Below are 13,679 nucleotides of genomic sequence, written 5' to 3' on the forward strand. Positions count from 1 at the left end.
TATATATTGCTGCCCGATAAACGGGCTTTTGTCAGAATACCTGAGCTGTTTTGTTTCAATAAAGCAACTCGGACGAATTCCGTCTTTGGTCGCGTCACTTCTTTCGACTCGCGTTGGAGCGCAGCTCCTTCAGCAGTCTATATGTATGCCAAGTTTGGTTGAAATATCTTCATTGGTTCACAAATTGTCGTGGTAACAAAAAACATCAACCAGAACGGCACTCAGTAGTGCGCATACTTCCACCAGGCTGAACAGTTTACATTTAATATCCCACCAATAGGCCGGATCTGCATCCAGACCTGAACAAAAATGAAATTGACTTGTTCTTGTCACCAACCCAACTCATCCACAACGTTTTGTCATTACCCGTCCACAACTTTTAGAAACATCAAAATATTGTGCAATATATGGTTTTTGTCTCAAGGGTGAAGAATCACTTGATTCGAGTATCCGGATCCGGATCTTCACCAAAATTGAATCAATTCGTCCTTGTCACACCCAACCTGTCCACCAAATTTCATCAGAATCCGTCTGCAACCTTTTTGAGATATCCTGCTTACAAACATACAGACAGGGGTGAAAACAACCTCAGTCTACCTTTGGTTGCGGAGGTAATAGTGGACGGATGGACGGACAACCCGAAAACACAATGCCTCCAGCCTACTGCTGCGGAGGAATTAAAAGAAAACTCACATGCATGACCAGGTATTCCTACTGTAGAACGTGAGTGTTTGATGGTGAAGCCTGACCCCCCATTGCAAGATGGTTATCCAGGATTTGGGCAAGCTCAGGAAGGCTGGGAACTCTGCCAGACTGTAGTTTGCTCCAAATGGGAACATCTGTAAGGAGAATTAATGTGGGAAGAGACAGTGAATGCAATCGGAACACAACAGTGGGAAGGAAGAAGACAAGAGAGGGAGGAACCCACAGGGAAAGTTAGTGTGGGAGAGCAAAAGATGAATGCACAAAGAAAAAGAAAGGCTTCATGGAAGAGCTAAATAACAAAAGATCACAAACAGACAGTGGCAGGATCCAAGTGGACATAACAGCAAAGATTAAGGGTGGGAGATTCTTTTCCATGCAATTAACTGAAAAATATAGTTGTGTGAAGAGGTTTGAAGGAATTGGGTTGAAGATTTTGGGTAGTTGCTGTGTAGGAGAAGATGGTGTAGGTCATAGGTCAAGACTCACCATTAAAAACTACTTCAAACGCTCCTGTTGACAAGCATTGGTTTTCTATCATGTTGGTCAGAAAGAAGATCATGAGACAAGCATAAATCTGAAACAGGAGGGATACCATCAGGTAGGTGCAAAAATATCGATCAGTTTTGGACACAGTCAGGGGCAGTGCATACCTGAAACTTGCAAGCACACCGCAAAGCTAAATGTGTGGATGAAATGCCTTCAAATTACCGATTACCAAATAAGCCTTGGTTTGAACTTTTGATTTGTGATCCTGAATCTCAGACCACTATATCAATTAAAGGGTGACAAGAAAAATGACGATTATTATTACACGAGTGGGGTCACCCGTGGGAATCCCACGGGCATGGACCCACGGGTATGGACGTGTGTGACATTTGGACATATTGAGTTAGATGCTGCACCTGCACATTCAGTTTCACAAAATGGTTACTGGCAATTTATCAGATCCACAAATGATGTAATCTACACAATATATTTACTTCTGATAACATGTGAATGCATGTGCATGCACATGGGAAATTGTTTGAAATGTGTAATTACATCACATGTAAAATGCGACTTCAAGAGGTCAAATCCTCTCTCTCCACCCCCATCCCTCCCACATTACGCACACTGCACCGGGGAGTATGTGGGTCACCCACACGGGGGGGAGTGGGGGTCGCTTTACTCCTCTCCCCTCCCCTCATTCCTTTCCAACTCCCCCTCCTCACCACTCCTCCTCACTCTCCCCATCCCCCTCCCAAGGTCTCTTCTCCCTGCCCCTCCCCAGTCTCTTCCCCCCCACCCCCAGTCTCCTCTCTCCTCCTCCCCCCACCCCCCCTCACTCCGGCAGTTGTTCCAATCGAGCAGGTACGGCAAATATTAGAGGTAATTGAACTTTTCTCTTGGCGCAACAGTGTAAATCCGCCCTCTTTTCCTGTCCATTCATTAGCGAAATGTTTCGCAGAACAGTACACGCATGGTGACGTCATCGGACTCACCGCAATGATGATATTCAACAATATTATCTGATACTTCATCCGGATTCATGACAAGCTGCTCCTGTATAGGTTTAGTGAGCACACATTACCTTCCAATGTCTGTTGCTCGGCATCCCATGCAAGTCTGGGTTAACGTTCATTGGTGGTCTTGTTCTGTTCTCATTATTTTATTAATTTTGGAGATAGCATTGACAAACGCGAGTGGCGACACGTAAACGATGCTCTGCCCTTCTCCCCACGTGCAGAATTGCAACTTTTTATTGCGACAGTCTAAAGAATGAAACATTCAGACTATATAAAGAATACAGCTCAAATGGAAAAGTCCCTGAGAAAAAACTCTTATGGGTGGCAGGGTGCATCAAACGCCCCTATGTCAAGAAAACAATCTGTCCCCAATTTCATTTTGTTCCAGTCATAAAATAAAGTTCCTATGCAAAATTTGGTAAGGTTTTGATATCATCTTCTGGGTCCACCTCAGCAAATTAGATTTTGAGTCGGTAGTATCAGAGTCAGAAATTTGACACGCAGCTGTTTTGAGGCCCATAAATAAAAATGAAAGAATTGACCGATTGCTACATACAATAGCTCTTTGGAAAGGTATTATTGTGCTCTGTAGCAATATATAAATCATCATAGGGATAGGGATATAATTCACTTATACACAAATAGTCAAAATCATGATTTTATTGGTATAATCATATGTATTATAGATACCAGAATGATATAATTTTTATTACAGTAGAATCATATATACACAATCTTAGCATTTATCATCTTAATATGAGTACATCTGACTATGGATGAACATGAAAATAGAAACAAAACAAAGATACTGTAGTTTTCATGGATATTTCTGACAGTTTAGTATTGAGCTGCTCGCTTTCGAAGATTCGGTTTCTCCTTGCGGTTGTGCTCAACAACTTGTAGCACATTTTGGTAGTGGTCTTCACTTCTGGCTGCTGAAAGGAAGTCAGAGCTAAGCTTAACTCCCCTTTCTGCAGAGTCATTCACCACATTCAAGGCTTCAACATTAGTCCATGATGTCTGGTAGGCTGCAGAGTTAGTCCATTCTTGAACATCGGTAACTAGAAATGCCCAGTCAAGCTTCAGATGATGAAATAGGTACCATGAATCTGGTCCAACAAAATCAGCCAGTGGTCTTCTCAGTCAAGTCATCAAGAAATCTGGGCTTTCCAAACCCAGTACCAAACCGTCCTTGTGGGTTGGTTACTGGAAAATCTGGCTGAACCTCCAGAAGTCTGTCTGCCAGAGCACGGCGATGGTCATGACTCATGAGGAACAACTGAGCTGAAGAGGGCAAGTGGAACCATCTCTTCTGTGAGGTACCAGAGATGTCGTTTGAGGGCTTTCAGGGCACTTCTTGAGATTCCAGCATTGACAGCTTCATACTGTTTCAGTTTGGAGATGAGCTGCAGGTCATTCCATGGGGTATCGGTGACAGAGGTACATGTCATCCACCAGGAGCTGTATACTAGAGTGACAAACGTGACAAATTCTCTGATCTTTGGCACTTGTTTTTCTGTGGTAATTGTACCTGCTGGAAGATCAGCGATTTGTTTTTCGAAGAGACATAATTTGATTGAGTAGAGGAGCTTCGCCATCCATCTGGCTTTATGCAGTGCACCAGGACGCTTGAAGGTTATTTGATGTTCAGCTACTTCACCATCAAGGAATACAGTACACAGATCAACAAATTCCAAATAATCATCATGTCTTAGAGATTGCTCGGTGTGACAGAGTCTGAGAACATTATTTTGCCAGTCACTTGTCAAACTTGTTGCTGCTTCATTTAGTTGAGATGGATCAAATCGTGAAAGTGGTTCATTGAATGTGTGTGGAAACATTTCAAAGTTCTTGCGAAACCTTGAGAAGAGGAAGATATCTGGTGACTTAGATGCTTCAACTTTAAGATCAGTAAAAATGTGCGTAAGAATGACTTCACCAATGTGGTGTCTGCAGCCTGACCACAGAAGCTTTGTTAAGCCGTTGTTGAATTGTTACACAAGCTGCACTGATGTGGCCGGTGTTAGATGCAGTTGTGTCAAATGTCAAGTTGACAACATTCTCTTGGCAGTTCCATGATTCAAGTAGGTTATTAGTCAGCTGAGCAATTATATCTCCAGATTTACGGTCTGTTCCAGGCTTGTAGGATGGAACATCCAGCAGCTTCATATCAGTTTGAGAACCCAAAAGCACAGCCAGGCGTTCTTCAAAAGTGTTTTGGTTAGTTAAGCATGGAAGCAGCTTTGAGTCCCAGTGCAACGTAGCAAGCTTCGGAGGTATTCATTTGTCCTTACAGGTAGTAGCAATATGCTGTCCAATTTTGCGTCTTGATTTATCTGCTGTAGCATATGATGTTGACACCTTCGCTACATCCCCTCCTGTTTCTTCAATAAGAGCTTCTGTGAAAGCAGCCTGTTGGGTTGGTGTCATCTTCATCCTTGTTGCCAGTGAAACAAGACTGGGCCTCTTCAGGATGTCATGTGGAATGAAAACTGATGTGCCAGGTCTAACTAAACGATGACTTCTTGAGGTTGTTGGTGTGCTTGTTGAAGGTCCAAGAGTTACTTCTTCATCACTGTCACTAATATTATACACAGTGGTTGTAGTATTTATGTTGAACTCCAGCTCCATACTTGCTCGCCTCTCTGATTCTTTTTCCTCGCGGTTCACTTTACGCTGCATCTTATCTGCCAACAGTTTATCTTGGCAGCCAAATGTTGCACAGCGATCTGTCTTCATAGATTCCAGGAATGCTAATTCTTCAGGATTCTTGATGTGAGAACTAGCATCATTGGGCCACAAGGGAAATGTCTCCATAAATTTCATCTCCATTTGATTCACCTTTGTGATGCTTGCTGGAGTTGTTCTTCGGTTGATAGGGATTGATCTAAGCTTGGAATTATCATCTGCAAGTTTGATAATTTTCTCAATAGCCTTGCGTTCAGAGATAGGAATATTAGCCTTGCCATAAAATGGTGTCACTTTCTGCAGTACAAGCTTTGCTGATTCCCACCGAGAGCGTCGTTCAAGTTTGCCATCTTCCGTGTGCCACATGAAACAACGTAGTACTTGTAAACAGGTTGGAAGTCTGGTGCCATTGATCTGGGAATCTTGTTCAGTTATGGCACTTCCAAGACCAAACACCTTGGTGGACTCTCTTGTTGCAACAGATGCTTTCTTTACTGTGCCATCCATTGTTTTATCTGAAAGAAAAAGGTAGTATTAGTAACAATAATGTCATTTCATAATTATGTACAACAAATAAATCAATTATCCAATTTTATTAGAGTAGAGCCTAATAATTGTTTTAATCATCTTGTCTAGTTAAAAGATCTCTGTAAAGACAAGATGACTACAACATTCAGGATATTCTTTAATTTATATATTATATTTTAAAAATACTCTTCATTTAGCTTTATATCCATATTTTGAAAAAAATCATTTTGACTATTTGTATATAAATGAATTGTATCCCTATCCCTATTAAAAAAAAAAAACCACCTTTAGAGGCCATTTTTCCCCGCAAGCAGGGGTTGGCCTTTTTCGGGAACTGTGGTTGTTGTTGTTTTTTGGTCCCCTTTTTGAAGCAATGTTTTACGGCCGGATGCCCTTCCTGACGCCAACCCTTTTTGCCGCCTTTAGCGACAAGCAGGGAATTACCAGTGAACTGGTACTCAATTTGCCGACCTCGGAAGGATGACAGGCTGAGTCAACCCCCCTGGCGTTAATTCAGCGATTGACCGGGATTCGAACCCAGGATCCTAGGATCCTAAGCCGGCACCCTAGCCGCTAGCCCAACACCAGGGACTTGTGATGATGATGATATATTCTTATGATGATGATGATATATTCTTATGATGATGATGATACTTATGATGATGATACTTATGATGATATATAGATGATGATGATGATGATGATCCCTATGATGATGATATATTGCTAGAGCACATGATAACACCTTTACAAAGAGTTATTATATGTAGCAATCAGTCAATCCTTTCATTTTTATTTATGGGCCTCAAAACAGCTGCGTGTCAAATTTCCAACTCTGATACCACCGACTCAAAATATGAAATGGTGAGGTGGACCCAGAAGATGATGTCCAAATCTTACCAAATTTTGCATAGCAACTTTATTTTATGATTGGAACAAAATAAAATTTGGGACAAATCAATCCAACATCTTTTAAAAAATAGTTGGGCGTTTGATGCACCCTAATGGGTGGTGTATAAGAACATTACATTGCATCTTTGTCCCGCGAAAATCAGTTACTCTTTTTGTTACAGCATACAAAATGACATTTTAATTATCTGACAATAATGACTATTTAATTCAGATAGATTTTAACCATCTGAATTTTTAATATATCTCGGCATTTTCCTCTGTTATTTTAGGCGGTGATGATACATCATGCCGCAAATTTCTAAAATGTCTCAGCAATTGAAAGTATGTGCATGAATTTTCTCAATTATTGCTGAAACCGAGTGAAATCAGATGGTGAATTCGAGTTGAGATCAAGCCGTGAGGGAGACTCAATGAATGACCTTTATGTTACAGGCCTTTGAAAATGCATTTTGTTCTGTAAACGGTAACTTTCATCAAACTTTATTCCCCTTTTTTTTTTTTTCAACTGAGTCTAAAACCATGTTAGCGACTGAAAAATGAAATGAGATATCGAATTAGAGTTGAAACTAGAACGCCACTCAGTAGAGCGCATACTCCCGCCATGGGTTTAGTTGGAATAATACGTTTTGTTTAACATCCCCTCTCCCCAAAATAATAAATGAAAAAGAAAGTAGGCCCTAACTGTCAGATAATTTATTTTGATATATCTCGGAATTAGAGGAGAAAAACATCATTTAAGAATAAGAATAAAAGCTTTAATGCAGTAAAAAAGGAAAAAAAAAACTTTCCCAAAAAATATTCCTGGATCCAGAATAATATCCTGAGCTTCACCAAAAACTAATCAATTCTTCCTTATCCCAAGGGCAATCATCCCACCAACTTTCATCCAAATCCGTTCAGAACTTTTCCAGATATCTTGTACACACACACACACACACACACACACACACACACACACACACACACACACACACACACACACACACACACACACACACACACACACACACACACACACACACACACACACACACACACACACACACACACACACACACACACACACACACACACACACACACACACACACACACACACACACACACACACACGGCGGGAGTAATAAACCTGAAAATCACACAACCAGAATTATTTATTTGGTCTGGGAAGCCCATGCGAGGTTTCTTCTTCAGCCTCTCACAACCCTGGGGGAATATGCGATCTTTTAAAAAAGAAAATTGGAATTTTGCCCAATCTGTTTTATTCGTTTAATATACCTCAGCCATTGACAAATCTGGAATTATAATTTTATTTGAGGTTCAAATTAACCCGGGAGATTGTGTCAAACGATGCCTGCAAGTCTGTACGTGATAAATAATTAATCATCCACAGTCGAAGACTTCTTCACGCAATAACAACTAGCTCCCAGACCGTACATCCAATCTTCAAATTTTGCACACTTGTTACTCTTCATGACTTCTACTACAGTATGAAGTTTCACGTCGATCAATGAAGTGGTTCAAGAGATATAAATGTTTTTATTATTTGCGTTTAATTAACGATGTCTGCCAAACCACGTGACATATCGCAAATTCCAAAAGGACATTTTAGTAGACTGATATGCTGAACAGATCTGTGAAGTTTCCCCTCGATTGGATCACAAATCAGGGAGGCGCTAGGTTTTAAAGGTTTGTGCTTAAAAACATCATAACTCTGAAACCATGTGATGCATGACGTCATGCTCGCTGACTTTTTTTGTTTGTCATGGGTACGCGATTCTGCCTGCAAAGTTTGGCCTCTATCTGTTTAGGTGCTGTGGAGAAAGTCGGATTTTAGTGTTTCACTCAAAACAATATGGCGGCCGAACCACGTGACCTGTGACGTCATAATTACCATTAAAATATTCTACAGACAGTCCCTCCTATGGTGAAAATTTGCTCTCAATCGGTCCAATTATTGGAGAAAATGGTTTTTTAAAGAAAACAGAAAAAAAAAAAGTCCCCCAAAAAATTCCTGGATCCAGAATAATATCCTGAGCATCACCAAAAACTAATCAATTCTTCCTTATCCCAAGGGCAATCATCCCACCACCTTTCATCCAAATCCATTCAGAACTTTTCCAGATATCTTGTACGCGCGCACGCACGCACACGCACACACGCACACACGCACACACGCACACACGCACACACACCCCTGGCGGGAGTAATAAAACTGAGAGCAAGACTGCGGGCTTAACAAAAGAGGCCTCAAAGCTATGCGAGTAAACAAAATGGTGGATATTTGTTTTTGAAGCCCCTCCCAGACCGGGTGTAGCCACTCGCCCGGACAGACGTTTCACAGACGGACAGAATCACCTACGGAGATTTATAATATAGATATTAAGCAAATACAAATATATATTCAAATCTTGTTAACAAGTTCCAGTTCACATCAAACCTTGTTGTTTTGGCTCCAAATCCAAGCATTGGGTGTGTCCATGCCCACCAGGGGGAAGGGATTCCGCCCACTAACAACCAGCACGATAAGCATGACCTTCAGCACCGACAGCACTGAAGCAAACGTACTGTGAAAAAGTCAGATACATGTGCATAAGACAAATCAAAGTGTTCGGAGGCTGCACCACCTTCCTCATAAGACACACAGCCCAGCAGGCATGTCAAGAAAACAGCCCTGATGGCACAGGAGATGGTTGCAGTGTATGCAACACCAAACAATGCAAATTTACCATTTACAATTACAGGTATAATATAATGCATGCATGCATGTGCACACTGAAACGTCTCAGGATGTTCAGTAAACAGTCGAACATTTATACATTGTCAGGAGCAAAAGGTTGCTACAGGTTTTAATTGCTCAATTGAGAAATCCACATCAGATTTGCTTGAGCATTTTCTCTTTTAAAGAGCAAAGTGCATGGACTAGCAATGTTGAACTCGCAGTGGGGTAGCAGGGCAACGATTGGGCACAACCAGCAAGAAAGGGACAGACAGAAAAGAGAGAAAGAGAAAGATACCTGTATTAGCACAATACCATTTTTTCTTTAACCCCAACCTAAATGAATGAATGAAATAGAACGACACTCTTCGACGTCACGACGTCGACCGATATGCCTTCACCCACATTACTACATTACACATACTTGTACTAAGTTTGATTTAAACCCATTCCACTGTTCTCAAGTATCACATTTTTACCTGACATGACCTATGACCTCACCAAAACCACAAAATCACCTCACTCCTCACCTTTTAACGCCAAAATCTAACCGGTTCATCTTTGCATCATAATATATTGTTGCGGATCCGGGGTCAGCGCTCCCCTTACCAAGGGGGGGGGGGGGGGGGGAGGGTTAATCCCCTTGTCTTTTACACTGGCCGATTCTCCGGGTCCTTTAGAAGATATCGCGCTCCTTCCGGTCGGAAGCAGGGCGATCACGGACAAGATGGAATATTGCCGAGCGGTTTTAGCAATCCGAAACTCGAGCCATTAGCGGCAGTCTAAACCCGATTCTAAGCGGTTCCTATATCGTGCCACAGATATTCAATTGGGGACAGGACGAAAGCGATCAGATGAGAAGAAATCAGATGGGTGAAGGAAGAACAAATATGATTTATTATACAATACTCAAGAGGAAACGAAAGGAAAAGCATGTACAAGGAGAGGAAATAAAATGACAGGGCAACCTTATACACTCTTATATAACACTCCGAGGACAGAACAAACACACTTACACGGGACGGTAGTGGCAGGGGAGGAAGGTCCGGCAGAGGGTCCAGGCGATGGGATCCGGTCCAGGCTCCGGGTCTGCGGGCGAAGAACGGCAGGCAGCTTCGCGTGTCGTTGGCGCACGACCGGACCTTACATCTGCGAGGGGCTGGAATGCCGCGTACATATATCGTGCCAAACGCTCTCTCTCTCTCCCGAAAACTCAATGTCCATATCAAATGGAGCGCTCCCGGATCAGTCCGTTAACAATGGCTCGTGGCGCAGTTCTTTACAAGCGATGGTCCCCTGTGCAGATCTGAAAGCAGTCCTCGCGCTTATATAACGCGCTGTGAAATCACTCCGCGCTCCGCCAGGTCACGCCCGTCGGTCAGATTACATCAGCCGTGGTTGGCTGGTGGGGGCTTACCGTCCATGCCCTGGTGGCGAGTTGATGTGGCCACACCTCGTTCTTGGCGCTCCGCCCCCTTCTTCTCCAAGCTTGACCGCGTGCGTGATGGCATTTGGAGCGAGCGCTAAGGCAGCAATGACGGCTCAATGCAGCAAACGCTGCCAACCCAGCCACGTGATAATTTGGAGAGTGCAAAATGAGCGAAATGGGGCCTATCTTATTTGATCAATGCAACGCAGATTCAACTATTGGGAACAGATCCTTAACTAGAACACACTAATGAAATAACTAAAGAAGATCCTATGGTGTTCTACGTATTGCTCGTGGCCTAACTAGGGTGCGCTCGTTTAACATTAGAAAATGGGGATATGTACAGGGGATTATTTATAAGGGATTATTACAAATATTTACAAAGTGGAGGGTTCTCAAAACCGCAACAATATATTTGTACCAACTTTGGTCAGAATCCCATCACTGGTTCACAAGTGATTGCAGTAACAGGATTTTAACTGAACATGACCTTAAAATTATTAAAATCTAACCTTAAAATCTAATCAGTTCATCTTTGCCTCATTATACATACCTGCATCAAGTTGGACAAAGATCCCTACAGCCGTTCTTAAGTTATCGCAGAAATGAAAACCTATCATGGACAGACGGACAGCCAGATGGACGGACGGCCAACCCAAAAACATAATGCCTCCGCCAACAGCATAAAAAAATATCTTTTAATTACATATCTACTATCGTCGACATGGGTAAGCCTCCCCCAGCACCCATGATCCAATGATGGCCATACTATTTTTGGACTGCCATATGACCTTCGACATTTAGGGATAGAGTATAAATTAAGAAAATGTGTCCCATCTACAATCTATCCACAAAAATCATGAAAATCGAAGGAAAATTAGTTATAAAGAAGCGTTTTTTTTGAAATTAGGCTACAATCCGAAAAAAATAGGTCAAGGACACAAAATAAATATCAGGTGCACAGCTTCAGTGCAGGCACGCTATTATGATAAAAGAACATCTTGGAAGGTTAAGCAGTCTGACATTCCGCATTGGCAAAATTGGACAAAAAAAAAGAAGCTTTTTTTGGGGGGTGTTTTTATTTATTTCAGACCGCCATTTGACCTTCACCTTTAACCCAGAGGGGTATGATGTAAATGTGCCTTGCTCTGGGATATCTACAGAGGGCAATTTCATTCCGATCGGACAAACGTCGGTTTTGGTGAAAAATGTTAAAATATCGATAATTAGGTTATGACCATAAACATTAGGTCAAGATCAAAAAATTAAGTCAACCACGCATACTTTTTATTGCCATTATTAATGCAAAATTTCATTCCGAAAGTTCCAGCCAGATCCGAAACAGCTTGGAAATTGACACTATATATATATATATATATATATATATATATATATATAATTTTTTGTAAATGGTGGTTTAGTAACTCCTAGGGATCTAAGAAACTATGTGGTATCATTGAAAATTGGGGCCGCTAATCGTAGAAACAAACCCAACACCATGCATTAGCCTCCCCCATTCCTATAGGTATAGGAGGCTTTAAAAAACAACAACTATCATATTGAATAAGAGACGAATATCACTGGCAAAGTATAGCGCTGACTCGGAGTGAAAGATAGCTTCCCAGGTACGCTCCCATGCTCGTTATAATGGGAATCCTCAGAGGAACAAGCGTTACGCCTAGGTCCCCCGTCGGTGAAGTGATGCGAGTTGACAAAGTGGAGGACGCAAGGTGGCGATCTTGGATTTTGACGTAGCGACAATTTTTAATAGCGTTCTTCCTTTTGCCGAGATACACCCACACACCAGATTAGAAGTTGGTACTTCGCTTATTTTTCAAGACATTCCGCTCACAAGGTTCAGACATACATGGCGGCGGCCATCTTGGATTTTGACGTGGGTTGCACCCACACACCAAATTAGAATTCGGTCCTTCGCTTACGCACGCACTGACGGAGGGGAAAACCATAGTCCCCCTTTCGCTCCGCGGTGTGACAGGGGACAAAAAGGCAGCAGCTCGCATGAATTATGCTAAAAGTGTGTGTGTATGTATGTGAGTATGTATATGTGTGTGCATATGTGTATATGTGTACGTGTGTGTACATGTGTGTGTACATGTGTGTGTACACATGTGTGTACATGTGTGTGTACATGTGCGTGTACATGTGTGTGTACATGTGTGTGTACATTTGTGTGTACATGTGTGTGTACATGTGTGTGTGTGTACATATATATATATATATATATATTGTTACGTGCTCCTCCCCAACCCCCTGGTCACGGTGTACCTCCGAGCCCCGAGAGGAGTCACGGCAGAAAAATGCGTTATTCTGTGTGTCAAAGATCAATGGAGAAGCCACCCCAATTGTTACAAATATTGTATTGAGATCACACAAGAATAACGGTACAACAATAGTATTCAAAAGTACAACCAATATGTCCTATGATTTTGACGTGGGTTGCACCGTGGGTTTTGACGTGGGTTTTGACGTGGGTACCATCAGTTTTGCAATATATAACTCACTGTGCTCCAAGTGAGTGTAACAAGAACCTTCCCCAATGTCTCTTATTCCCGGCTCCAAGACGAAGTTGATTCGCTCCAGTGATCGCTAGAACGATGTCCAAACGACCAGAATCCCGTGCGGATGGCCAGGGCAGTCACACAGCCGAAGCTGTACAAAGGCACCCTCAAGGCGACTGGGAAATCCAACGGTGCCCTACAGGCGACCGAGACATCACACCCTCGGGTATGGACGAATTAGCCTTCAAAAATCCGCGTCACACACGCCCCAGATCGACGTCTGAATGCGGTGAGAATTGTCGAAAAGAAACGAAACCGCGAGCGAAGCACAAATACTGCGCGAGTCAAAATGGCCAACGACCCGGTCTCGTGGCGCACGGCACGGCGGTGATTCTCTCCCGAGTCGATCGCAAAACCTGACATGCAGGTTGACCGGTCACAGCGATGACAACTCCGTCGTAGGAATTCCTCTCCCGGAAACCCAAAAGTTCGCTAGTGACTCTGGCTCGCCAACGTTCGCTTCAGAACTCAGAGCAACTCAGCTTTCTTGTCCGACTCGACTCGCTCCCCCCTCTTTCTCCCTCTTCTTCCGGTTCCCGATCCGGTTTCCTGTTTCATTTGACATTAACATTTTTACCTTGTGACAATAATAATAATGGCTATCTCCCTCAAACA

The 13,679-nt window shown here is 42.5% G+C and overlaps 1 protein-coding gene across 1 annotated transcript in view; it reads right to left on the reverse strand.

Annotated features, from left to right (window-relative positions):
• Positions 1 to 13,679, reverse strand: part of SELENOT (selenoprotein T) — a 93,547-nt gene that overhangs the window by 7,664 nt on the left and 72,204 nt on the right. Inside the window, exons 5-7 of the mRNA XM_068128582.2 lie at positions 8,778 to 8,904; positions 1,192 to 1,279; positions 694 to 839 (exon numbers count right to left, since the gene is read on the reverse strand). Coding sequence (XP_067984683.1) covers positions 712 to 839; positions 1,192 to 1,279; positions 8,778 to 8,904 — 343 coding nt within the window. The 3' untranslated portion in view covers positions 694 to 711. The remainder of the gene's footprint in view (positions 1 to 693; positions 840 to 1,191; positions 1,280 to 8,777; positions 8,905 to 13,679) is intronic.

Source organism: Myxine glutinosa, chromosome 9 (assembly GCF_964187855.1).
Source record: "Myxine glutinosa chromosome 9, kmMyxGlut1.1, whole genome shotgun sequence".
Lineage (NCBI taxonomy): Eukaryota > Metazoa > Chordata > Myxini > Myxiniformes > Myxinidae > Myxine > Myxine glutinosa.